Source organism: Tamandua tetradactyla, chromosome 15, assembly GCF_023851605.1.
Source record: "Tamandua tetradactyla isolate mTamTet1 chromosome 15, mTamTet1.pri, whole genome shotgun sequence".
In the NCBI taxonomy this organism is placed as follows: domain Eukaryota; kingdom Metazoa; phylum Chordata; class Mammalia; order Pilosa; family Myrmecophagidae; genus Tamandua; species Tamandua tetradactyla.
This window is the reverse complement of record NC_135341.1, coordinates 37135562-37158629: the sequence shown is the minus strand read 5'-3', so window position 1 is coordinate 37158629 and position 23068 is coordinate 37135562. Positions and strand designations below refer to the sequence as shown.

The window sequence follows — 23068 nt, the reverse complement described above, 5'->3', positions numbered from 1 at the left end:
TTGCAGACACAGGCGAGCTTCATTGGCAGCTCTTGAACCCCACCCCCAGAGGTCGACCAGTCTGTGTCGCTCCTTACTTTCTGGCTTTTGCACTTGCTGTTACTCCTTCCCTGGCAAACTACCTCTAGTCCTTTGGTGTTCCCGTCAGGAGTCAGTTCTGGGAAGTCTTTTTCTGAACACAGACTGGGTCTGGAATTTCTTAATCCCACACAGACCCCACTAAGACCTCCCCCAGAAGCTGGTGAATTTGGAAGACACTATAGTATTTCTGGCTCACTTCACTGTGGACAGTGCATAGCAGACACAATAGACATTCAATTATTTCTGAATGAACAGACTGGGTGCCAGGCCTCTCTTCATCTGCCCTGACCTCCAAGTAGGCACATACTTTCCAAACCCATCAGGCAAAGGGCTGCTAAAAGGCAAGGCAGTATCCCAGTACCCTTTGGTCCCTCAGACCAGGTGCAGAGGATACAGAATCAGGCCTCTGTCCTTGACCACCAAGAAGTGTACCAGCGGTTTCAAAGCAGTCAGTGCTGCTCCATCTGGAAAAGCCCATTCTCATGGATAATATGTGTGCACAGTACACACATCATATCGCACACAGCATATCTCCAGGGCCCTCAGATGCTGGGAGGGTAGAGAGGTATACAACACTGACTCAAGGGGGATTTAGCTGTTCTTTATTGGCTCGGAGTCTGGGTTGGGTTGAGGGGGTATTCTCAGCTCCTAGGAACGAAGGGTAGGTCCACTGTACCTCCAGTTCACACTTTCCCTGGGTCCTCCTTCAGTGTGACAGTCCGGTTGAAGACAAGCTGGAGGGCAGAGAGAGAAGAATGTCCACCAACTTTAAACAGTTCAGGAGGTCCAGTTGGGTCTCACCACAACATCCCCCTCCATCCCCAACAAGTGATGAGTGAACGGTCTGGAGGTTTGTGTTCTCAGTGTCTTTATGACTTTGGATGAAAGACCAAATGATTCTGGGCCATCCTTTGAGAAATAAGGTAGGATCCATATACAATTTTGTGCAAGGACTTAAATTCTGAGCCCATTTCCTTATCAGTAGAACATGACCCTCCTTCATTTGGTCAGGATTAACTGAGAGAATATGTGGGCACAGTTACTGCAGGCCACCACTGTTGTTGCTGGAAGGGGCAGGCAGGAGAAGCCAAGCACCTGTCCTTGACAGCTATCCGGATCCACAGAGAAGTACCCAAGCCGCTCAAATTGGAACTTGTCGAAAGGCTTTGCCTGAGCCACAGAGGAGTCCACTAATGCTGTCTCCACCACCTGTAGTGATGCCTATAGGCAGAAAACTCAGGTAACCATTTAGCCAGGGAAGCCCCACACCCTCACCCCACACCTCATGAACCTACCGGGTTCAGGTCACTTAAGAATCCACCAGGCACCTCAGCAGGATCCTCGGGGTTCTTGTGCAGGAATCTGTAGCCAGAGTAAAAGGTCAGACCCCAGCTGGGCAGCCACAGCAGGCAGTGCCCATCTTGTACCTGCCTCCAACCCAACAATGTTCCTCACAGTCGCTCATAGAGGCGAATCTCGCATGTCAAAGGCTGTGACACCCAGTGAATGAAGGCTTTAGGCTTCTCTCCAGCATCAGCCCGTCTGCAGGTCACCTCCAGGCTCTCTACACACCCACTAGGGCCCTGGAAGCACAGAGCAGGTGGGGAGGGACAGGTCAGTCCTGAGGACCATCACTAGAACTGCAGACTATACCCAGACACCAGTTGGCACTATGGTAGGAAGGCAACAGCTGGCTCTCACCTTGACAATGTACTGTAGTTCAATGACATAGCCTGTATGCCTCAGGCCCACAGGTTGGCCCCATGTCAGGCGCTTATATCCTGGCTCCGGCTCCTGGAGGTAGGAAATGGGGTGGCACAAGAGGCTGCAAGGGTTGGACAGGTATGAGAGGCTCCTCCTCCACTCCCATATCTGACAGGGGTTTGTTCATCTGAAGCAGGAAATAGATGGACTAGGACAGGGAATGAGGAGATGAAAGGGACCCCAGGACTCAACAGCAAACAGGACCCTTCATCTACTCACCTCCTTGAAATCTATTCGCTCTATGAAGACGACAGACGCAAAGGGAACCTGATGGAAACCCTTGGTCTCATCAGCTGGGAAATTGGGCACCTGTACGTCCAAGGACTATGGCAGAAGACAGGTGTCTGACTCATGCTAGGCAATAGGATCCCACCATGCCTAGAGTGGGTATACCACCCCCCCACAGATACTGAGGTAGACCCACCTCAGCAGCAGGAAAGTTGGTGATCACAACCCGTAGAGACTCCAGTACAGCCATGGCCCGTGGGGCTGTGTCGTTCAGCACATCACGCACACAGGCTTCCAGCAGATGTGGCTCCATTGTGGTCTGTGCCACTGTCACTCCCACCTGATAGGAAAGGTCAACTACAGTCAAAGCCACAATCACAGACCCCTAAGCTCAGTCCTCACTTGCCCTCCCAGCCCACTGGGCTGTACCCGGGCACAGAAGTTGTTGATGGCCTCAGGTGGGAACCCCCGCCGCTGTAGGGCTGTGAGTGTGAAAAGCCGTGGGTCATCCCAGTCCCTGTGGGCAAAGAGGAGGTGAAAAGGCCTTTTTTCAGCAGCACATGCTATCAGGACCACGAGCCTCTGATGAGTCAAACAACACACCTACCGTACAGCACCAGCTGCCACAAGTTGGAGGATCTTCCTCTTAGAGACAACAGCATAGTGTAGATTGAGGCGGCCATACTCCCACTGCACTGGGCAGTAGACATCCAGTGCATTGCACAGCCAGAAGTAGGAAGATCGTCTGCGGTGGGAGTCTGTAATCAGGACTGGCCACCTCTGGGGCTAGGGACAGACTTCAGGAAGGGTTACTAGAATCCCACTGACCCTACCAACCCCAAGGGCCAGGCTCTCTCACCGGGCCTGGAATTCTTTGGTGCAGAGTGAGTGGGTGATATGCTCGATGGAGTCACAGAGGCAGTGCGTGTAGTCATAGGTGGGATAGATACACCTATAGGGCAAAGACAATGGGCCACTCTGTCCAGTCCCACTCTGCCCCACTTCATGTCATGGCCCACCACCCTGCTCCAGTCCTGCCAACCCATCCCATGCCCACACCTACCAGGTGTCCCCCGTACGGTGGTGTGGTGTATATTTGACTCGATACGCCACGGGGTCCATCTTGCCATCCTCCATCACCAGCTTCATGCGCAGTGTGGCCTCACCTTCTGCAAACTTGCCTTTGTGCATTGCCTGAGGGGAGTAAGGACTCAAGATAGCCTCTGAATATAAAGCGCCCCACCCTCAGCATCCTGATCCACCCAGACCCAGCTGCCCCTCTAAGATCCCACCTCAAAAAGCAGCAGTGATTCCTCCACAGGACGGTCCCTCCAGGGTGAGGGCAATGGGTTGTGGCCTTTGAGTTCTTCCCCTCGCTGGTGGCACACATAGGCCTGGCCTCTGTGGGGAAGGGGTATGAGCTTCCAGCATGATCATTATCTGATCAGTCTGCCTTGGCTCCATGTTATAGCCCTGGCCTTACCTGCGGATAAGCTCCACAGCCCAGGTGTACAACTGCTCGAAGTAGTCAGAGGCATATGTCACTTTGTAAGGTGTGTAACCTGGAGCAGACCAAGATACAGTATGAGCAGCCAACTAGGGACACTTAATGGTGGCAGGCCACAAGCCCGAGAAGAGAACCACTGACCACCAGCCCTGCCCAGGCCTTGCCCAACCCGTACCCAGCCAGGTCACCATGTGAGAGATGGCAGTGAAGAACTTTGCTTCCTCCTTCTCAGGGTTGGTGTCATCAAAGCGCAAAAAGCAAATCCCATTGTTGGCCTAGGGGAGTTGCAGTTCTGTGAGCTTTCACATAACTGGTTCCATAGTTCAGCTCATCAAACTGCAACCTTCTCAGTCTCCTAGGTCAGAATCAAAAATGTCTTCAAGAGCTTCTCTCATTTCTGTATCTAAATGCCTGAGATAAGGTATCTCTTAATCTACCTTGGGACAAACAACAGCTTCATCCTAAACCAAGGGGATGATGCACTGGGAATTTCCCTAAATTTGAGCTCACTGCCTCACTGCTTTTTCCCAGTGGGCCCACTGGATTCCTAGGCATTCGTCAAAAATGTGGTTCCCCCAGTGAATTTAAAAGTATTTGCAAAGTCCCCTTTGGGGAATGATGAGAAAGGGGGAAAATTCAACTTCCCCAAGTTGAATTCTTGATATTTTCACATGCAGTGTGGACAATCAAAGCTATAGGCTGAGCCCCCAATCTTGGGGTTTGTTCATATGAAACTTAACCCCACAAAGGATAGGTCAAGTCTACTTAAAATTAGGCCTAAGAGTCAACCCCAAGAGAACATCTTTTGTTGTTCAGATGTGGCCTCTCTCTCCAGCCAACATGACAAGCAAACTCATCACCCTCCCCCTGTCTACGTGGGACATGACTCCCAGGTGTGTGGATCTTCCTGGCAACTTGAGACAGAAATCCTAGAATGAGCTGAGACTCAGCATCAAGGGATTGAGAAAACCTTCTCGACCAAAAGGGGGAAGAGTGAAATGTGACAAAGTGTCAATGGCTGAGAGATTCCAAACAGAGTCGAGAGGTTATCCTGGAGGTTATTCTTACACATTAAATAGATATCACCTTGTTAGTCAAGATGTAGTGGAGAGGCTGGTGGGAACTGCCTGAAAATGTAGAGCTATGTTCCAGTAGCCATGTTTCTTGAAAATGATTGTATAATGATACAGCTTTCACAATATGACTGTGTGATTGTGAAAACTTTATGTCTGATACTCCTTTTATCTACCTTATCAACAGACGACTAAAACATAAGGAACAAAGATGACTAATAGGGTGAACAAATGTTAAAATAAATTTAGAGTGAAATGCTGGTGATCAATAAGGGGGAGGGGTGAGGGTATGGTATGTATAAATTTTTTTCTGTTTTCTTTTTATTTCTTTTTCTGAATAGATGCAAATGTTCTAAGAAATGATGATGATGAATATGCAACTATGTGATGATATTGTGAATTACTGATTATGTATGTAGAACAGAATGATCAAAAGTTACAAATGTTTGTGTTCGTTTGGTGTTTTTTGGTATTTAAAAAAAAAATTAAAAAGTTAAAAAAAAAGTGGTTCCCCTCCATTTACACTGGCCATATTTTCAGAGAAAACAGGAAAATCCAGTCATGGGGGTACAAGTATATACCTTGCTTGCCAGGTTCCCATATAAATGCTTACCTTGGCAAAGCCAAAGTTAAAATTGATGGCTTTGGCATGTCCGATATGCAGTATTCCATTGGGCTCTGGAGGAAACCGGGTACGCACCTAAAATAGAGGTGATACGAACAGATGAATGAGGTCAGGTTTCAGGCTACCCTAAAGAAACAGATACTCCTTCCTTAGGCCATGGTTATGGGTGAGATAGGGCAGGAGGGAGGCAGACCAGGCACCCAGACATGTGCTGATGGCACTAACTGGCCTGGCCATACTCCTACACACCTGCCCTCCAGTGATCTCCAGGTGCTGCTTCAGCAGATCCATGGTGTGTGAGGTAGTCACATAACCTGGGGTCTTATAGTTCTCACCTGACAAGACCAGAATAAGGGACTCTCAGGCTGCAGCACAAAGTTCCTGTTTTCCAGGGGCTTGGGCAAGAGCTGCAACCCCAGGGGCCAGCACTACCCCAGATTTCAACCTTCCTGCTCACCAGGCTTGTGGAACTTGAGCGCCTCCCCCCGGAGCTGTTCCATCAGGGAGAGGGCCTGGCCAGGAGCCTCACCTGTGGAGAAGATACCAAAGATTTATTCTCTGGAAATAGCTAGCACATCCAGCTCAAGGAGGTTCATTTTAGTACCGATCACATCATACAACCAGAACAGAACCTAGCAGCCCCCTTCTCTCAGCCTCAGAGACAAGATTCCAAAGGTTTCCTGAGGTCAACCTCTAGGTAAAGGGAACAAAAGACACACCAGCAATCCTGGCCCTGAGGCAGAAAGAAGGTAGGATGTTGAACAAGCCAAGGGCCTAAAAGGCTGGGCTGTGAAGACTCATTAGAAATCAGGGAATTAAATGCAACAGGAGCTTCAAGCCTCTCACCATTTTCCATCACATGCTTAGTTGTCCTCCGGTTGGTTTCTTCTGACCGAGGCTTTACCACCTGAGAGAAGCCCAGAAGTTAGTTCAGGATCTCTCCTGGGCAGGGTCTTGGGATCACTGGAGCCAGACATTCCCTCCCCCAGCCTGAATGCTCACTCTATACCACTTCACCCCCAGGGGACTAAAAGCAACAACCAACCCCACCTACCCTGAGCTTCTTCTCCAGATCAGCCTGCATCTTCGGCCCTAGAAGGTGGAGGACCTAAGCAGAGACCAGAGTCAAGCCTGGGACCTGCCCCAGGCAGCCCATCGAAGTTCTTTCTGGCATTGACCAGCTCTGCCTGGGAGAACCTGCCTAGTCTATCCCACCTCTGTTCCTCGTGTGGTTGTGTTGGTCTCAAATGCACTCTTTCTCCTGGGGGTCCATACTAGGCCCAAGAAACAAAACCTGCTATTTAGAGAGAGGAACTGCAAGCTCAGCATCCAGTCACATAATCTACCTCAGTCCTGACTCTCTTGTGATCCTACACCAACATCCCAAGATAAATCCACATCACCTCTACTTACAAGATGAGGAAACTGAGAGTCAGAGTAAAGTAACTTCACAAAGGTTTAGCTCAGCCCAGGAGCCCACACCTTTCAATGTCCATCCAAACGATGTCCCCTCCACATCAGGCTCTGCTCTCCACTGCCAGAATAAGATTAGGGTCTCCTCCCCACTTTTATCCCTCAGTAGAGTGTGAGCTCTGTCCATGCCAGTTTCAGTTCAAAGAAGTGCCCACCTGCATATCCACTTCATGCTTGATCATTTTGCCATCTGCCCACTTGAGCACAGCGCGAGCCTCTCCTAGAAGTACAGGCACAAGGAACTGCAGGAAACCAAAGGAGGGTATTTCTTACCCTCCCTCAAAGGTGGGTCCTAGCTTACTGTAGGAACTTGAGCTTGAGTCCAAACAGACCATTTTTAAGTTGCTCCTGCCCCCCCTTTCCTACCCAGAAGACATTTCTTGACCAGAGCAAGACAGCCCCTGCCCTAGGCCCTGCTCACCCATCAGCAGCCCCATATTGAAATGGTAACGTTCTATCAGGAGCTGGGGCCGGTGCCGACTTATGACGGCCTCCACCTGTAGAAAAACCAGGTGATTTAGGAAAAGTCCCTCAGAGACACTCTTGGGACCCACACCCTCACCTAGGTCCTCCTGGGTGGAGGCGCTGAGCCACTCCTTCCCAGCACCAGTCTTGGAGAGGCAGCCAATGCCCAGGGAAAGACTCACGGCCTCCTCAATCTGCTCTGGGGTCACCACGATGCCCACACCACATTCCTGCTCAAAGTCCACAGTGTCGATGGGGTCCAGGGGGTGACTCCGCACATACTCAAGGGCAGCTGAGAAAGGAGGGCCAATGAGTTTGTGGGCTCTCAGCTCCAAGAAGTAGGCAGACAGGTCCCCAATCCCATAAGACCATAACTGCAGCTTGGAACTCTGGGAGATAAGGCCCTGGCCTTATCTCAGAAGCCCTGAAGTCACAGGAAAGAAGCATGTGCTCTGAGGAACACCTCCTCCTCAGACATAGACAGTTTCTCTCTCAATCTCATCAAAGGGCACCGCCATCCCTCAGTGCCAGGACCCTGCCTTAGAGGGGAGTATAGAACAAGGCATCTAGAAAAACTGAGGAGGGGGATTCAAGGTGGAACTGGCAAGACAGGCAGGGGTCTCACCGCTCAGCTGGGCCTCAGTGTGGATCTTCTTACTGGCAACATAACCCACGAGGAAGGGGAGACGCCGGGGATCCTTGAGTCGGGAAGCTAAGCCATACAGCAAGGTCCCAGTAGCCTTGTCGATGGTAGAGCCCAAGGCCTGCTGAGCCTGGAGTCAGAGGGATCAAGGAAACAAGCACAAGGGCCAGTTAGAAAGGCAAGAGGGGGGCGAGGGGTGGGGGGGAGCCAGAAAGAGGACTCGGCCCGGCACTGCGTTGGGTAAGAGATGGCGGGTTCCGCCAGAGCCATAAAGGGGCGCGCACCTGGGTCGCGGCCTCGCGCAGCTGCGCGCTCAGAACCGTGTTCTTGAGCGTCTCGCGGGCTTTGTGCTCGCTAAGGCCCAGGCCAGTGAAGAGCGACAGAGAGTCCGGAGCCGCCATCGCAGGAGCACAGGCAATAAGAAAAAACGTGGGGGGAGACAATCTGCGCGTTGGGATTCACCCACTGTCCAATAGGAGAGCGAAGCCGCGGGGAAGAGCCAATGGTATCCTTTCTTGGGAGGGAGTAGGGCTGTCGGCGCCGTTAAAGGGACCTAGAGTGGTCAAACCGACTCTTCCGGGCGCTGCGTTTCCGCTTCCGCTTCCGCGGCTCCGGCCATCTGAAGTTGGGGTGCATCGGGGGAAGATACGGTAGAGCTGGACTCTTAAAGGGAAATTTGCCTGGACAGAGGATATTCACCACCGAAGCAGGAGGCGGACGCAGGCGTGTCGTTCTGCTCCTCGAGTTTTCTCCTCCATCCCTGGGACTTCCGTCCCAATACTGATCTCAGAGAGCAAATATAATAGTTGATCCGTATCGCATTTTGACGTCACAACTTTGAGGTTTGTCATGGAAACAGTGAAACAAAGTGAAGCCTAGAAAATCCCTTATCGAGCATAGAAAATGTGTCGAATGGCCGATTGGGGTCCCATAAATCCGGCACTTTACAACTCGGCACCCTACGGTCGCCGGGCCAAGGAGAGGGAGGGGTTTAGGCCCGATTGGGCATAACGGGTTCTGTGATGATTTGGTTAAAAATCTCCTGAAACACTCCTTTCTCTCCAAAACATGCAAATATTACACAAACTACGGAAAATTACATCATGAAACCATTTGCCGGTCTTTGAAAGCATACTTTATTGACGTTGGGATGAGAGCAGAAAAGATGGAATCCTCAAGATTATGGCTATTGTCGTTGGGCGTCTCACCCTTGTTCCATTCCCCACTCAGTCTCTCACTGGATTCCTAGGATCTGCTGGGAGTCTTCAGGCTAAGAGAGAATTTCCAGACTGTTTTCTTTGGGTGGAGTTTGGGGAAACTGGACCTGCTGGGGGTAGGGGAGGGAGCGAGCCAGGTGGTGTTGAGGAGCTCCCCGAATCTGAGATTGGAGTTTAGACTTTGGGATGTCTTGCCTGGCTCAAACTCCTGGACCTCCAAGGACTGGGCTGCTTTGTGGCCACAACCCACTCGTGACCAAGTTCCATGAATGAGCCTATGTCTGGATCCCACATGATGGACACATGCCAGGTTCTGCTCATGACCACACACTACATCAGTGTCCAAGTCCAGCCTTGTGTTCTGGGCCTCAGCCTGATACACAGCCCAGCTCTGGAGTCCCTGCACACAGAAGGTCAGGTGCCAGTATGGAACAGAAGATACAGCCAGGTGGTACCACAGACAGACACCAGGAAGCAGAGCTACAGACACACCAGCCCTGTGTTAAGCCTGCAGCAGGAGAGCAGCACATTGCCAACAGCTGTATGTGCCCAGCCCACCACAAAAATGCCAGTGATGAACAGAGCCATGCAGAGTGCTCGCCACTGCCACTGTTTCCTCTGCACCTGATTATCACTTAGGGAGCCATTACAGCACCATCAGCAAGGCGTGAAAATTTAGTGGTGGCCCCCCCTTAGTAGGAAAAGGGCTTGCACCACCTTCCCTGGTTACTCATGGTTGGTGCCTACCCTATGGACCCTGTGGCTCTGTATCATAAGTGGTAGTGGCAGTTTCCAGCGGTGGCCTACAGAGAGAGCCATGAAGTTGTGTGGCCTGGTCCAGGGCAGTTTCCAGTGGTGGCCTACATAGAGAGCCATGAAGTTGTGTGGCCTGGTCCAGGATCAGCCCCTCTACAGGGGCAATGGCACTACTTCCAAGGAAGTCAAGAGAAAAATGACGAGGGAGAGAAGCCAGGCAGTGATGACCAATATCCAGCTGTAGTGTAGGGAAAAGCAGGGGACAATCTCTATTTAAATCCCTGTTGACCTATAGCACAGGTCAACTGTGAACACAGAAGTAATAAAGACCATGGTGCTAGCAGCCATGGCAGCCATGACAGCCTTGTGCAGATACTACATAAGTGCAGTATGGCAGGCAGCAACAGAACTGCAGTCAGGGGCGGACAAAGCCCCTTGATCAGTGTGTCCAGCACATGTAGGCTGCTGATGGCCAGGCTCAGGAAACTGGAGCTGCACACAGTAAAGGCCAGCATAATCTTGTTGCAGCCCATGCCCAGCAGGACCTTCAGCAGTTACCACAGCTACCAGCACCCACTTGCCAATTCCACCATTCCTGTAGGGTTGCAGACCCAGATCTCCAGGATTCTCTCCAGAGCCAGCAATTCCACATGGCCCAGTGCTGTTGTCCTCACAGAAAAAACTGACGTTGGTCATGGAGTTAGCTTTCTCTAGGAGCTCCTTCCACTCACTGCCACCCCCCAAACTGCAGCCAAGGCTGAGGGGTACTAGCAAGGGCTTCCATACCAAGTTTCATTTCAAACTGTGACCCAACAGGCTTGGAAGTAGGGACCTTGCAGGATGTCTGTCCTACTCCCTTTCTTGCTTCTCTGAACACCTGCTCCATGAATACCTTCACTCCCCATTCTCCTCCAGCTGGAGACTTCTACCCCAGCCCCCAAGCAAGAGGAGAGAAGGCAACAGTATTGTTCACAAAGGGAGGCAGAGGTGCTTTTCACAAGATTTGCCTTTGCTATTTGTGTCTCAGAGGCTCTGAGGAAGGACAAGCCTGCAGACCCACAGTGAGTGAACAGCCTAGGGCTACTGTCAGAACCTGAGATCTCAGGGGAAGAGATGGCCTGGCAAAACCCAGCACCCTCTCTCTCTCACAGGAAGTCTGCCAAAATTAGCTCTGGTCCTGCTCTGTTCTCCCCTGAGGGATCTAGATAGTGCTCAAACCACAGCAAAGAAAGACCTAAGAACAAGAAAGGAAGAAGAGGACCTCCCCCAAGACTGGAGCCCAAATTCTACCTATGCTCCTCCTCCATGAATAGTTGATGCCCTGGCCACACCTGTCCTACCCAGGCTGAGCCTCAAGATTAAGAAATGAGCATCTCCCACAGATCCCACAAAGCCAAGATGGTGCTCAGTGACCTCTGCAGGTTGCAGGCACCAGCTCTACCATGAATTGGGGGTTCCAGAGGGCAATATCTCCTGCTGTCCCCCAGCAAATCCTCTCAGACCTGCTTCTGACTGTCAGCCCCAGGCAACCCCAGTAACTGCACCTTTAATAACCACCACCTCCCACTGCTCCCAACGCCAGTCAGCTTCTGGAGCCTCATGGTGTACTCCTTTACCCCTTTAGAGTAAGGTCTTAACAATGATGCATTGCAGTCATCTCCGCATGGGACCCAGGGCCATTGGAGCAGAAGGCAACAGGCACTTTCATGACCTACAGGACCTAAGCTGGGACTTCACACTTGTCTCTCCATCTCTCCTCAGACCAGAGCACCTCCAGGGCCTCCAACACAAATACATACAGAAACACACACGCCCCAGATAATGGGGTGGGGAGGTGACCTGGTACATCATAGTCACTATGCCTGCTTATCATTTATTTTTAAAATATATTTAAACAGCAGCAATCACTTCTAAAATGCAAAAAAAAAAAAATTACAATTTTTAGAATAAAATTATAACGTTTATAATGCAAGTCAGAAAGAATTGAAAGTACAACTGGGAATCAAATTCACACAGCACTGGGGCAGCTGGAAAAGCCAAGGCCTACTGGTTGAGGACCAAGCTGACAAGAGGATCCCACCTGTGAGGCCCGTACCCCCAAATCACACTCCCAAACTCCCCACTGATGGAGCCAGTGTCCTCTGGGTTAGAAAAGGAGAAGTGGCAAAGAGCTTGCCCTCTATGGCGGATCCCCCAAGCCCTGTCCCTCACCCACCAACCAGGGACCTGCTAATCGACCTCCTCCATGTTGCTGTAGGTGGGGGCTGGGCGGTCCACAGAGGGGGCGAAGCGCTCAGGGGCTGTCCGCGGGGGGGCCACCTCGGGGGCCTGGCCAGGGCCTAGTCCCTGCAACAGAATATGAGGACAGGGGTTGGGGGCTGCCCAGCATGCTGCCTGGCATCCCGGGGGTGCTGGCTTAGAGCCCTGGCACCCAAGGGAGGGCCCCAAGGCAGGCGCAGACAGCAGCAGCATTGAGACAGAGAGACAAGATTGGGCCTGAATAGTCTAGCTTTATTAAGACTTTAAGTACAGGAAGCAGCTTGGGCAAGGGCAAGCCCAAGACTAAGGGTCAGAGCAGCAGGATGAAGACAGATAGCTGGAAGGGTCTGGACCCCTCTGCCCCTGAAAGGGCCACAGTCCATACCCTCTCCCTGCAGATGCACACACTGAGGCCCAAAGCCTAGAGTCAGTCCCCACCACAAAGGCTGCCTGGCCTACCCACAAGCAGGCGGGTAGGCCAGCTCACAGCAGCTGCCTGTAGGTGAGCTCATCTCCAGCGACTCTGGGACACCAGAGGATAGAACACATTGAGCACAAGGGCTACCAAAGCTGCCATGGTGCCCAAGACAAAGTATCGGAGGCAGCCCTCATCTGGTGTGGCAGGGCCCCGTGGTGGGGGGCCCACCCAGTCTTGGGGTCCCCAGGAACCCATGGTCCCAGGCCCCTCAAGCACTGGCTCCTCCTCAGCCTCCAGCTCCTGCCAAATCCGCAAAGCCTATGTGTGGAAACATTCATCAGCACCCAGGGGGTGGGGGAACCCAGTGTCCCTGAGACCCCCTAACCATGACAGTCCCTCCCAGAGTGACCAGCACTGACCACCAGCATCAAAGTCAAGCATCAGGAAGGAAATGAGGTGGCCAACTGGAGGGTTGTCTACACTGAGAGGACCAGGGTGGGCAAATCTTGACAGGATTTTGGTCTCCTCAAGACAGGCAGCCAATATGCATGCAACTTCCCATGAAGGTGGGGGAAGGGGAGTATCCGGTCAATTTTTCAGTCCAGGCCTCTTACAGAGGCTTACAGAAGACAAGAGCTACCAATCCCCCCAAAAATTACTCCCTCCAACCCACGACTAGATCCTGACCATTGTCTTCTGCAGTGATTTCTCAGAGCCTGGACCAGAAAGGGCTTGAAGAAAGAAAGGGGCAGCAAGAAGCAATCCAGTTCAGGAAAGAGATGTGGCTATGGCCCCTGACCAGGTAGGCCTATGGCACCCATATCAACAAAAGAGACAGAAGATCCAAAGGCTCAGTGGAGACAAACTATTCACTTCAGAGAGCCAGTCGAGATTAGCCCTGTCTTGGGTGCATGCCAGAACACAGGGATGATCTATAAGTGAGGTGCTATGGGCTGGCACATGGGGAACATGTGGATGGAAGCTGGGAGAACACAAGTACAGTCTGTTCATAGCACCATGCCCAGTGAGGTTTGAAACAGTTGTTTGACCTGTGCAAAACAGGTGCTAATGTGTACACAGGTGTCAACATGTTGCTGTATGTGTACCTTTGTGAGTATCCCTAAGGCATAGGAATGTCTTTGGCTATGGCTTTGATGTAAAGGAAACCTGTTTCTGACTCTCACAAACTCCAAGGCTCTAGGCTAGGGTCCTGTGGTTAGAGGAAAGAAACTGTACCCTCCACCTCCACCACCATCCCTACAACCCTGAGAAGCCTCCCCCATGCCTCACCTGACTGGCAGTTGCCTCAGCCACTGGGCCTAGGTCTGGGTGGTGCTCAGAGTGGCCTGCCCGGGACGGCCTCTCCACAGGAGAGTTCCGCCGGCGGTAGAAGAGTACATAGGCATAACGCGTCACGACTTGGCTCTCGTCCACTGTTGTAACTGTGCTATCATCAAACAAGCGCCAACCTATAGCAGAGTGAGAAGAGTGTGAACACAGCCTGGGCTACCACCCCAACTGCTTATCCAGCCAGCTGTATGTGCTCTCACCCACGTCGCTGCGCTGGCTGCTGCGGTCATTGGGAAGACGGGCACAGGCAGTGTAGTGGCCACCGATCATGCCGCCATAATGGTTGATGATAGCATACAAGTCATAGCTGGGTAGTTGTTCCTCCTTCTGGCCAATGCAGAACTTGCTCAGGTCCAGGTTCCTGTGGTCCCGGCAAGGGAGGGATGAGACAGTCAGCAGGTGACCAGAATATCCACCCTGGCCGCCTACTCCACTCATAGTAACTGGGGCCCACCACTCACCGAACAGGGAACTCCACCAGGTCGTTGATCTTGTCACGCCAGATGAAACTGCGAAAGGAGAAGCGCTTGAGCTGCACAATGAGAACATTTGGCAAGCGCCACAGCAGCAACTGCTTGGAGGCTTCGCGATGCTGTTTGCACTGAGGGCAGTACCTGATGGGAACAGGTATGAGATCAGGACTGGCAGGTCTCCACTCCACTCTACCCCACTACCTGCGAGCTCCCTTGTCCTCACCAGGCCTCCTCAGGTGCCAGCACCTCAGGCCGTGTAAAGAGGTTCAGGCACTGGTCCAGGGTGAAGTGGCCAGCACGGGCAGCCTCACCAGCAGAGCCTGGGTCCTCAGTACATTCCAGCTCCTTGGAAGCTACCAACACAAATTCCTGAAGGCGCTCATTGTTCCGCCAAACCAGAGCTAGGCTGCAGTCATCCAGCTCCAGAGGGACCTCTCCTGGAGATAAGCAGAGGTAGGTGTCATAGGTGTGGGGAACAGCCAGCCCAACCTATCCCATGGCTCCCATCCACAGCCTCAGACACCTCTGTCCTCTAGCCGCTGCTCTCGGTTGGATGCATCGATTTTATAGATGAAGAACTGGAGTGTGTGACCACTCATGGCTTCGCTTGGGTGTTGGTACCCTGGAACAGCGGCTGGGAAGGAACAGGACTATCAGAGCTCCCCTGCCCATCAGGGCCTAAACAAGTTTCCCTCTCATTCCCTAAACCCCACCTCCCAGAGCCATTCAACAGACTCTTACCTTCAGGCCTGGATACTCTCTCAGCAGCAGGCAATGAGCCAACTTCAATGGGCCCACTGGCCAGCATCTCAGGAGAAACTCCACTGGTGCTGGGCACAGGGCCCCGATCAGGGGCTACCCACATCCTAGGGACCCCTGTGTCCCCATCAGCCACAGGAGTCACCATCTGGAGCTCAGGAGGCTGGATAGGGTCCCTCTCACTGTCCCCAACCTCCAGGGAGCTAGTGGAGAGCAGCATGGTACAACCAGAGCCCTGGGACTCCAAGGCTGTGCGGCCAGGCTGAAAGGGTGGCTGGAATACACTCACCGAGTACCTGGCAACAAGTAGCAAGGCAAGTTAAGAATACAATCAGGAAATGATCATATGTAGGATGGAAGGATCAAAATAGGAATGTTTGCATTTGCTTGGTGTTTTTTGGTATTTAAAAAAAAAAAAAAAAAAGAATACAATCGGCCTGCCTAGTGCCTCTGGAACTTGCGCTTTCAACCCATCCTACCCTAGTCCAACCACTGAGCACTTACCGAGCATAGCCCTCTAGCAACTGAGCAAGACGAGCATAAGTGAGGCGTGAAGCAGGTACACTGACCAAGAAGGGGTAGCCGATATTCTCAGGGCGGCACAGGCCCTTGTGGTCAGGCCAGTGGGTCTTCTGGCAGTGCCTGGAGAGAAGGGAGAAGGAAGGATAGGGTCTTAGTCCCATATGCTATAATTTCATCTTGGGTATACCTGCCTTGCCTCCCTCAGGGACAGGTAGAGTGGGGTAGCAGGTGGGGCACTTAAAACGTGGGCTTATATGTGGAGGGAGGATTGGGGTGACAAGTGGAAGGTGCAGAGGAGGGGTGGGGTGAGACCATGGGGGTCCTTACTGGTTGCAGTAGCCCACACGGTAGCACCGGGTACAGCGCTTCAGCTTCTCATCATCTGACTGCTGCTTCCGCTGGCAGGCTGCACACTTGGAGATAGGAATGCTGGGCACCTGGGGGCGCTAGGGGTGGGTCGTCTAGCTCAGCAAGGCTAGGCAGGAATAAACCCCCACCAGGGCCCTACCACCATCAGGTTGGCCTTCACTTACCTGTTGTACCTCTAGCACAACTACCCGTTCTTTAGCCAACTCTGGGGACAGCAGCTCAAAGCAGAGGAGCATGTCAGATGGAGACACAGTGTCCAATGAGTGGGAGGGCAGGAACACACGGTGGAAGCGATTCTTAATTACCTAGGGACAGAAAACATACAGATTCCATGTGAGGACAAGCCCTTACCCCAGCACTGTCTCACAGCACAAGAAGGCTTAGTCCTGATCTCAGGCTTATGGGAGCAGAGGTGGGGTTTGTGGCCTAAAAGAGACACATGCCTATGTTGCTACCAGTTTTGATGTTCAGTGCTATAGGAGCCTGGTGCATCAGAGAGCAAGGACACAGAACTGAGACAGGTCTCAACCATACCAGCTCTCCATGCCAACAGCCTCTACACCAGCTCTCAACTATCAGGAGCCTGTTGGAACTGCAATATAGTTATCATGGAACGGCCACCTTTGAGCTGCCTCAGTACCTACATCCCCCTGAAAAAAAGGACACTGCCAGGCTGGACACTAGGAAACTCTGGAGAGGGCCAACATAGGAATCTGGAATAGTGTCAGGGACCAGCAGGATGGAAGGAAGACCATGATGGATGGAGGGACAATCCTATAGTTCAAGATTCTTGCCTGAAGAGGACAAAGCAGATGGGGACCACCACCAAAAAGGGGAAGTAAACCCTAATGACAGCTGAGAATTGAGACTAGCTCTGTTGCACAGCCCAAATACCTGGTTTCAATCATGACTCAACCAAAAGGGTACCACCAGCAGTTTTTGAGCAGTTATATGCGCATTCAGATTTAAGTGAACAGATTCCAATTACCATGTACACAGGTCTTTGTGCTGCTGAGTCCACATATGATCCCACATGAGTAAGAATCTGGGGAAGGATAGACATACCTCAGTTAGACGCAGGTTCTCAGGCTTCACGTGGATGCTCTGAGAGAGGGAGTCCAACACTTCATTCACACTGGAGTTCTCCTTGCTGACACTCACCAAGAACTGTGGTAACAAGGATAGAGTCAGTGAGGGAGGTGGGCCAGGTTTTCTAGGATAGCCTGAAGGATGGGGGTTTACTACTCACTTTAATGGGCTTGCTATGGGGCTCCCGGGCAAAATAGAAAACAGGGAGAACCTTTTGCTTCTGTGGCAAGGGAACCGGCAGGTAGAGGAATGGGTCAAAAGTGATGGAGACCTATGGAAATAGAGTGGTGGCACTGGGTAGCTGCACAGCACCAGAAGCAGGGGGTAGGATGCTGGTACCCAGCCAGAGCCCAACAAGGCCCTCTGATAGCTACCTCATGGCTTGAGCATACTGACTGGACCAGAATGGCCACTGCCCTTCAGAAGAAAACCATTCCTCTTCCTGGCATTTGAGATTTAGCCTGGGTATTTGACCAGTTAGCCCCGCAATAGCACCCCATATGCCCTTCCCATCTCATCCACACCCCTGCCATATCTCACACCTCTCTTTGAGCCCAAACATCACTTAAACCTCAGCCAGAAAGCGTAGCCTGTCTGTCTTGTTCAATCCACATAGGAGCCTATGACTTCCCAGCTAATTTCCTTGTCCAAATCCTATCCAAAAGCACCTGAAGATATATATACCCCTGAAACCCAGGCAGACCAGTCTAGCTGGGCCAGGCCAGGTGAACTCTCTCAAGGGTCCCTCACCCCCAGGAAGTCCATCATACCTTGGCACACAAAGGGCACACCAGCTTCGACTTATACTGGCCCTGAAATAGGTCCACAATGAAAGAGTCGTTCCTCATCTTGTGCCGCTGCCACGCTTCCTCAGCTACCACCTGATGAGTAGAGTGGTGAGGACCAAGGAGACCTGGGGACTGGAGTGTACATGAGGCATGCTCACCCACTCCCAACACCTGACCTCATCGGGTCGTCCATCCGAGTCCACAGTCTCAGTGTAGGGTTTGTTCTGGATGCGGTTGAGGTCCTCATGCAAGCCATCCAGCAGGAAAGCCATGAACTCCTGGGCATCATGTTGCGCATAGCCCGTGAACTGGCTGGCCTTGCTTGCCACAATGGCCTGGATGCAGGGGCCAAGGTGTGAGCATAGAGCAGCCACTGCACACGCAGCTGGCTGGTCCTCCCTGCCCCCTCCAGCCAAGGGTGGGAGTGCAGATCACCTTCAACTTGGATGGCTGAAAGGCATGGTGGGTGCCCTTCCACAGGGCCCGTAGGAGTACAGCAAAGCCAATGGCCAGCCGCCCACCAGTCCCCAGTGGGTTGTTGTAGTTGATTTCGGCCTCAAAGGAGCGATCTAGGAACAGCAGCCAAGCAGAGATGTGAGTGGAGGGAAAACACCCTGTCTGCCCACACCCTCAGGCTCCAGGCCTTGTCCTCACCATGGAAGAAGTCCCGCAGCTCCCGTGTGTTAGACAGAGACTGGATGACGCTGTTCATGAAGCAAGTGTTGCCTAGATTGACGAGACCAGTGAAGCCAGGCAGACACACCTTTTTTTCTTCTTCCTCCTCCTCTTCCACACTGTCTCCACTCACAGGGCTGTGTGGCATTGGGGGGACCATACATGTGGGCTTGGGCTGTGAGAACAAGGGGAACATGTGAGAGTAGCCCCAGCGCTCTCTAGACTCCAATCCTTAGCCCACCTCACCCCAAGATACTCACTGAGGCCAGATGCGGCTCTGGCTTTGGGGCTACATGCTCCATGGGGGTACGGGCCACCACACCATCCAGACCTGCGTCTTCAGATCGAGCCTTGGATTTTTCCTTCTCCACAGCTCGGGCTTCCTCCTGGCCTGTCAGGGAGTGGGGGGCACCTCCCGGTGGGGTTGAATCCAGAGGGGTTGGACCTGTCGGTACGGCAACCTTTGCACCACCCACTGCACCTTAAAAAGGGGGAAGGAGGGGGCTGGTGGTTAGCAGCATGTGGCAGGGGGTGCTGGAGGGGACATCGCAGACATGCAGGGCTGAGCAATGAAGGGAGCTCGTGTGCAGACCTCGTGCAGCTGGAGCCTCCAGGCCCCCCCAGCGCTGACTCTGCCGCTTACGGAGGCAAATGTCAATGCGAGAGACCGTGAAACAGAAGGTGCACTGCTCTGGCTCAATCAGGTTCCTGTGAGAAAAGGCTAAACTCAGGGACTTAGGTGGAGCAGGCTAGATGAGCCAGGAAGATGGAACCCAAGATGAGACAGGCACAGGCCAGTCACCACCCACCTGAGCTTCACCTGCCAGCGGAAGATGGTGTGGGGCCCACAGCCTGGGTGCAGCCTCAGAAAGTTTCCATCCCTGAAGAACAGGGGCAGGGCAGGAGGAAGGGCAAGAGGAAAGGCATGAGGCATACTGTTCCACCTGAGACACACTGCTTGCCCCATCTTCTACCTATCCATCTACCTGGTCTGGAAGATGAGCGTGAAGTCCTGCTCACGGAAAAGCACTCGAGAGGTGTTCCTGCAGATCTCCTTCACATACACATGCACCACCACCGAGTCTGGCCCCTTCTCATATGAGTCATTCTTGACAAATGGCAAGGTCACCACAGACTCAGGCTCTGTGTTGAAACCACAGTTTAGTGCCACCCAAGACAAGTTCCAGCCTGTTGCTGTTCTACTCTACTCACCCACCAACCTAGCAACCCAACCTAAGTCTCTGCCTGCCTACCCCCATCTCCACCTTTACCATCCACCATGGTTGCAGCATCTGCTCCTACTGCCAGCTCTTCCTTGGAGCAATCAACTTTTCCAGGGTCTCTGCTCCGGGCCGTGGTTGGAGAGACTGGGTCATTCCTAGGGGATACTGCCTCCTCTCCTGCCAAAAGGGCTAGATTCTCCTCTGAGCCCAGGAGGCAAGTATGAGGGTTCAACGGTGGTATCCGGAGCTGTTCTTCATCCTCAGCCTATTTATGGTGAAATGATGGGCAGGATCAGCCCTGGGTCTGGTGAGTGACTACCACTACAGCCCACAGCCCTTCCCCCATCTCCCAACTCCCAGCCAGGCACCATTCCCTTACCTGGGTGGCTGGCTCAGCCAGGAAGGATGGGGCATCACCCTGGGGTCCAGGGCCATCCCCGGATGCTTCCCCCTCAGGACCTCTATGAAGATGCACAGCCCTTTTGGCACTGGGCCCTACCTGGGCCCCGGGGCCAATCCCCGCGCCTACCTCACGACGGCCCTGGGCTCGCTTCTGGTTCCGGGCCTCCTGCTTGGCCCGGCGGGTCTCAGGACCTGGATCCAGGGCAACAGGAGACAGCTCCTGTCCATTCTCCAAGCACTGCAGCCCTGGCACCAGCTCCTGGGTCCCTAGAGGCTTTTTCTGCCAAAGATACAGTAGTCAAACTCTGTCAACTCACTCTGGGCATCCCCATCCTACCCTGCCCTGGAACTTACCAAGAGAGAGGGCCAAGTGAGAAGAGGCACCTTTTTGGGCAGCACCAACTGCAGAAGGCCACCCTTGCGGACTTGCACTTTGGTGCAAGAACTTTCAATCTCAGCATAGAAGATACCACCCCACTGACGACTACCTAGAGAAAGGGTAGAGGTGATGAGCTCGGATGCAATTATCAGAGAACTCAAATATACTACTGGGTTCAAGACACATGAACGTACCTGGAAGCCGCACTATACAGTCTGTGTCTGTGAAAGCAGCATCTACTTCCTCCAGTCGCAGGGGACCCACTCCCACGCGCAGCCTGACAACCACCTCATCTGCGCTCTGCCTCCAGTCGAGCAACAATTCTGTAAGGGAAAAGGCAAAGACATCATGAGGATCTTCGCAAGTTCCTGATAGGAGTAAACAAATATAAGAGACTCGGAATTAATGGGACTGCTCCAGATGTGAAGCTATACCCCCAAGGCCCATCATCTCTCACCCTCTTTGGCCTGCTCTTCCTGAGGAGTGGACACTGGCCCTGACAACAAAGGAAACAACAGGGAAACCATGATGGGGAGGCAGCCTCCAAGTCCCCATTACCCTACCAAGCACCATCTTCAGGACTTCAGCCAAGTACCCAGGCCTGAGAGCTGAGGCTGTACCCAGTCTGTCATGGGTACTATGCAGCATCAGACCAGGACAGAGGAAACAGAAAAAAATGTTATCTCTTCAAGAATGCATTGTTTACTACAAACTCCCAACCCCCAGACTGAATCTTCAATAAGAAAAGTGGAACAGAAGGCCATGAGCACCCTGGGAATGCTACTCCTACCCCTCCTAGGATCTCCATCCTTGCTCTCCTGGTTTGCTCGGTCCTTCTGCTTCTTCTTATTGGTGGCTTCCTCCAGTCCTGGGGGCCCACTCCTTGGGCCTGTGGCACTGGCCCCGCCAGACATCTTGAGCCGCTTGGTGGACAGCCAGAGTGCCCCAGGGTCGGCAACAGTGTCTGGGTCAGGGCTTCGGCGCTTCCTTCCTGGTCCAGCTATCTTGGCAACTCTTTGCGGCCAAATTCTCCAACAAGGAACCAACAGCCTAACAAGAAGGAATCACTAATCACTATAAGAGCCAACAATTTGCTCGTTTGGATACAGCAAGAGCACAACAACCCAGGATACTCTTAACCTTACTAAACAATATCTCACTGTTACTTGAAGTAGCCCTGGATACTCTCAGGCTGTTCTGAATGAGAAATAAATAATGCAAGTAGCAGCAACCACTTCTGGACAAGCCTTCCCAGTGCCGATATAACAGACCCACAAAGCTGGAAGCCTGGTAGAGGATATGCCAGGTCAAAGCAGCTATGGCCTGAGATCAGCTCTCTCACTAATCTGGAGAGAAGCCATGGCTCTGACCCATGGGACTGGTGCTCTGGGCAGGGCGCTCACTTCTTCACTCTCACTGGCTGCTTAGTCACTACCCAAGAAGTAAGAGGTAGAGAGGGAAGACAGGAAAAGAGGCAATCAAAAAATAGCAGGAGAACCAGGCCCTGTGGCTGACAAAATGCCCAAAGTTCTGTGACCAAGATGCTGCCACCCTCATCAGAACCTGCCCCCTGTACATTGATTAAATTTCCTTCCTTCATCCCAAAAGAAATTCCTCTCCCCAGCTGCTGTCCCAAGCAGAGAGATGCCTGCAAAGGCTGGAATGAAAAAGGTATACAAAAGAAAGAGAGAGAGAGAGAGAGAGAGAAGGTAGGGGAGAACGCAGGGGAGGGCGAGAGGGGGAGGAGGAGGGGAGAGAGTGAGAGAGAGAGAAATATTCTTCCAAGGGTCAAACGTGGTGCTGGAGGGGCTGGATCGTGACGCCTGCGGTCTGGAGCAGAGGAGGTGACACCTGCCGCATCCCCCATCCTCCTAACCAGACCCCAGCAGAAGGGCGCATCTCTCACCCGGGCGTGGAGGCGTGGAAAAAGCTGCCTGACGACCAAAACCGGCCTATTACGGCCGCGCCGGAATACTGACCAGAGACCAGAAACCCCGCCAGGCCCAGACCGAACTCCAGCCTCCCAGCCCTGGGCCCGCCCCCACCACCTCCTTCAGGAAGTCACTCTCTCTCGCCGTCAGCCCCCTCCGAGGCGGAGGCGTAGCGTAACGGGCCCTAGGCGTCGGCGGGTCCAGAGCGCCACTGGGCTCGAGAGGTCGATTGGTAATGCCCATGACCTTGAGGAGACCGCCCCCGGACCGCGTCATGGCTCCCCGCTCCGGTCAGGGGGTGAGTGGCGGCCAACACAACTCACCGAGTTAGGCCGCCACCGCCAGCCCTATTCAGGCCCTGGCAACCCGCTCTCGGTTCCGGTTCCGGCGTCAGGTCGGTTCCGGTTCCGGCGCGCCCCTCCCCCGTCCCGCCGCCGCCGCCGCCGCCACCGTCACGGCTGCTGCAGCCTCAGCAGGTTGTTTTGTTTCGACTTCTAGTTACAGCCGCGGAAGGCGGAGCACCGAGCTGATGATGCACTTCCGGCGGGAGCGGGGCCGACAGCTCCGAGGCGGGACGAGTGGAGAGGGAGGGGTTCCGG

The 23068-nt window shown here is 53.0% G+C and overlaps 2 protein-coding genes across 9 annotated transcripts; both read right to left on the bottom strand.

Moving 5' to 3' along the window:
- Nucleotides 1–661: 661 nt before the first annotated feature.
- Nucleotides 662–8523, bottom strand: QARS1 (glutaminyl-tRNA synthetase 1). Of its 2 annotated transcripts, XM_077129365.1 has the most exons (24): nucleotides 8144–8522; nucleotides 7842–7989; nucleotides 7399–7508; nucleotides 7173–7248; nucleotides 6907–6971; nucleotides 6333–6386; nucleotides 6125–6185; nucleotides 5736–5807; nucleotides 5528–5613; nucleotides 5267–5353; nucleotides 3756–3855; nucleotides 3557–3635; nucleotides 3366–3474; nucleotides 3137–3267; nucleotides 2933–3025; nucleotides 2681–2818; nucleotides 2503–2590; nucleotides 2270–2413; nucleotides 2065–2169; nucleotides 1783–1875; nucleotides 1537–1664; nucleotides 1377–1443; nucleotides 1177–1302; nucleotides 662–815 (listed from the first exon to the last, which is right to left on the bottom strand). In XM_077129365.1, the coding sequence occupies exons 1-24, from the start codon at nucleotides 8258–8260 to the stop codon at nucleotides 765–767; spliced, it is 2328 nt and encodes a 775-aa protein (XP_076985480.1). In that variant the 5' UTR covers nucleotides 8261–8522; the 3' UTR covers nucleotides 662–764. The 2 variants fall into 2 exon arrangements, with proteins under 2 accessions (XP_076985480.1, XP_076985481.1); XM_077129366.1 differs by lacking the exon at nucleotides 6333–6386 and having other exon boundaries at nucleotides 8144–8523.
- A 93-nt stretch (nucleotides 8524–8616) lies between these two features.
- USP19 (ubiquitin specific peptidase 19) lies at nucleotides 8617–22913 on the bottom strand. 7 transcript variants are annotated; one of them, XM_077129354.1, is made up of 28 exons: nucleotides 22445–22574; nucleotides 21329–21588; nucleotides 20996–21034; nucleotides 20733–20861; nucleotides 20514–20647; nucleotides 20137–20439; nucleotides 19806–20022; nucleotides 19521–19677; nucleotides 19344–19415; nucleotides 19127–19242; nucleotides 18795–19015; nucleotides 18514–18709; nucleotides 18295–18428; nucleotides 18036–18194; nucleotides 17842–17952; nucleotides 17232–17342; nucleotides 17048–17149; nucleotides 16147–16287; nucleotides 15941–16059; nucleotides 15596–15733; nucleotides 15074–15387; nucleotides 14856–14966; nucleotides 14556–14769; nucleotides 14321–14473; nucleotides 14060–14220; nucleotides 13800–13978; nucleotides 12071–12178; nucleotides 8617–9129 (listed from the first exon to the last, which is right to left on the bottom strand). In XM_077129354.1, exons 2-28 carry the CDS (start codon nucleotides 21450–21452, stop codon nucleotides 9094–9096), a joined length of 3999 nt encoding a protein of 1332 aa, XP_076985469.1. In that variant the 5' UTR covers nucleotides 21453–21588; nucleotides 22445–22574; the 3' UTR covers nucleotides 8617–9093. The 7 variants fall into 7 exon arrangements, with proteins under 7 accessions (XP_076985469.1, XP_076985474.1, XP_076985470.1 ...); XM_077129359.1 differs by lacking the exons at nucleotides 8617–9129; nucleotides 22445–22574 and adding an exon at nucleotides 22793–22913 and having other exon boundaries at nucleotides 11692–12178; XM_077129355.1 differs by lacking the exon at nucleotides 8617–9129 and having other exon boundaries at nucleotides 11692–12178.
- Nucleotides 22914–23068: the final 155 nt, after the last annotated feature.

Bases quoted from the DNA above. Each gene is read 5' to 3' on its own strand.
- QARS1 (XM_077129365.1), bottom strand. From the start codon at position 8,260: ATGGCGGCTCCGGACTCTCTGTCGCTCTTCACTGGCCTGGGCCTTAGC. The intron at 3,268-3,365 runs GTGGGATCTTAG...TACTCCCCTCAG, and splicing joins AATCACTGCTGCTTTTTGAG to GCAATGCACAAAGGCAAGTT. The intron at 816-1,176 runs GTGCTTGGCTTC...TCTGCCCTCCAG, and splicing joins CGGATAGCTGTCAAGGACAG to CTTGTCTTCAACCGGACTGT.
- USP19 (XM_077129358.1), bottom strand. From the start codon at position 21,452: ATGTCTGGCGGGGCCAGTGCCACAGGCCCAAGGAGTGGGCCCCCAGGA. The intron at 16,288-17,047 runs GTATGTCTATCC...TTCTGTCCCTAG, and splicing joins AGAACCTGCGTCTAACTGAG to GTAATTAAGAATCGCTTCCA. The intron at 16,060-16,146 runs GTAAGTGAAGGC...ACCCACCCCTAG, and splicing joins TTGTGCTAGAGGTACAACAG to CGCCCCCAGGTGCCCAGCAT.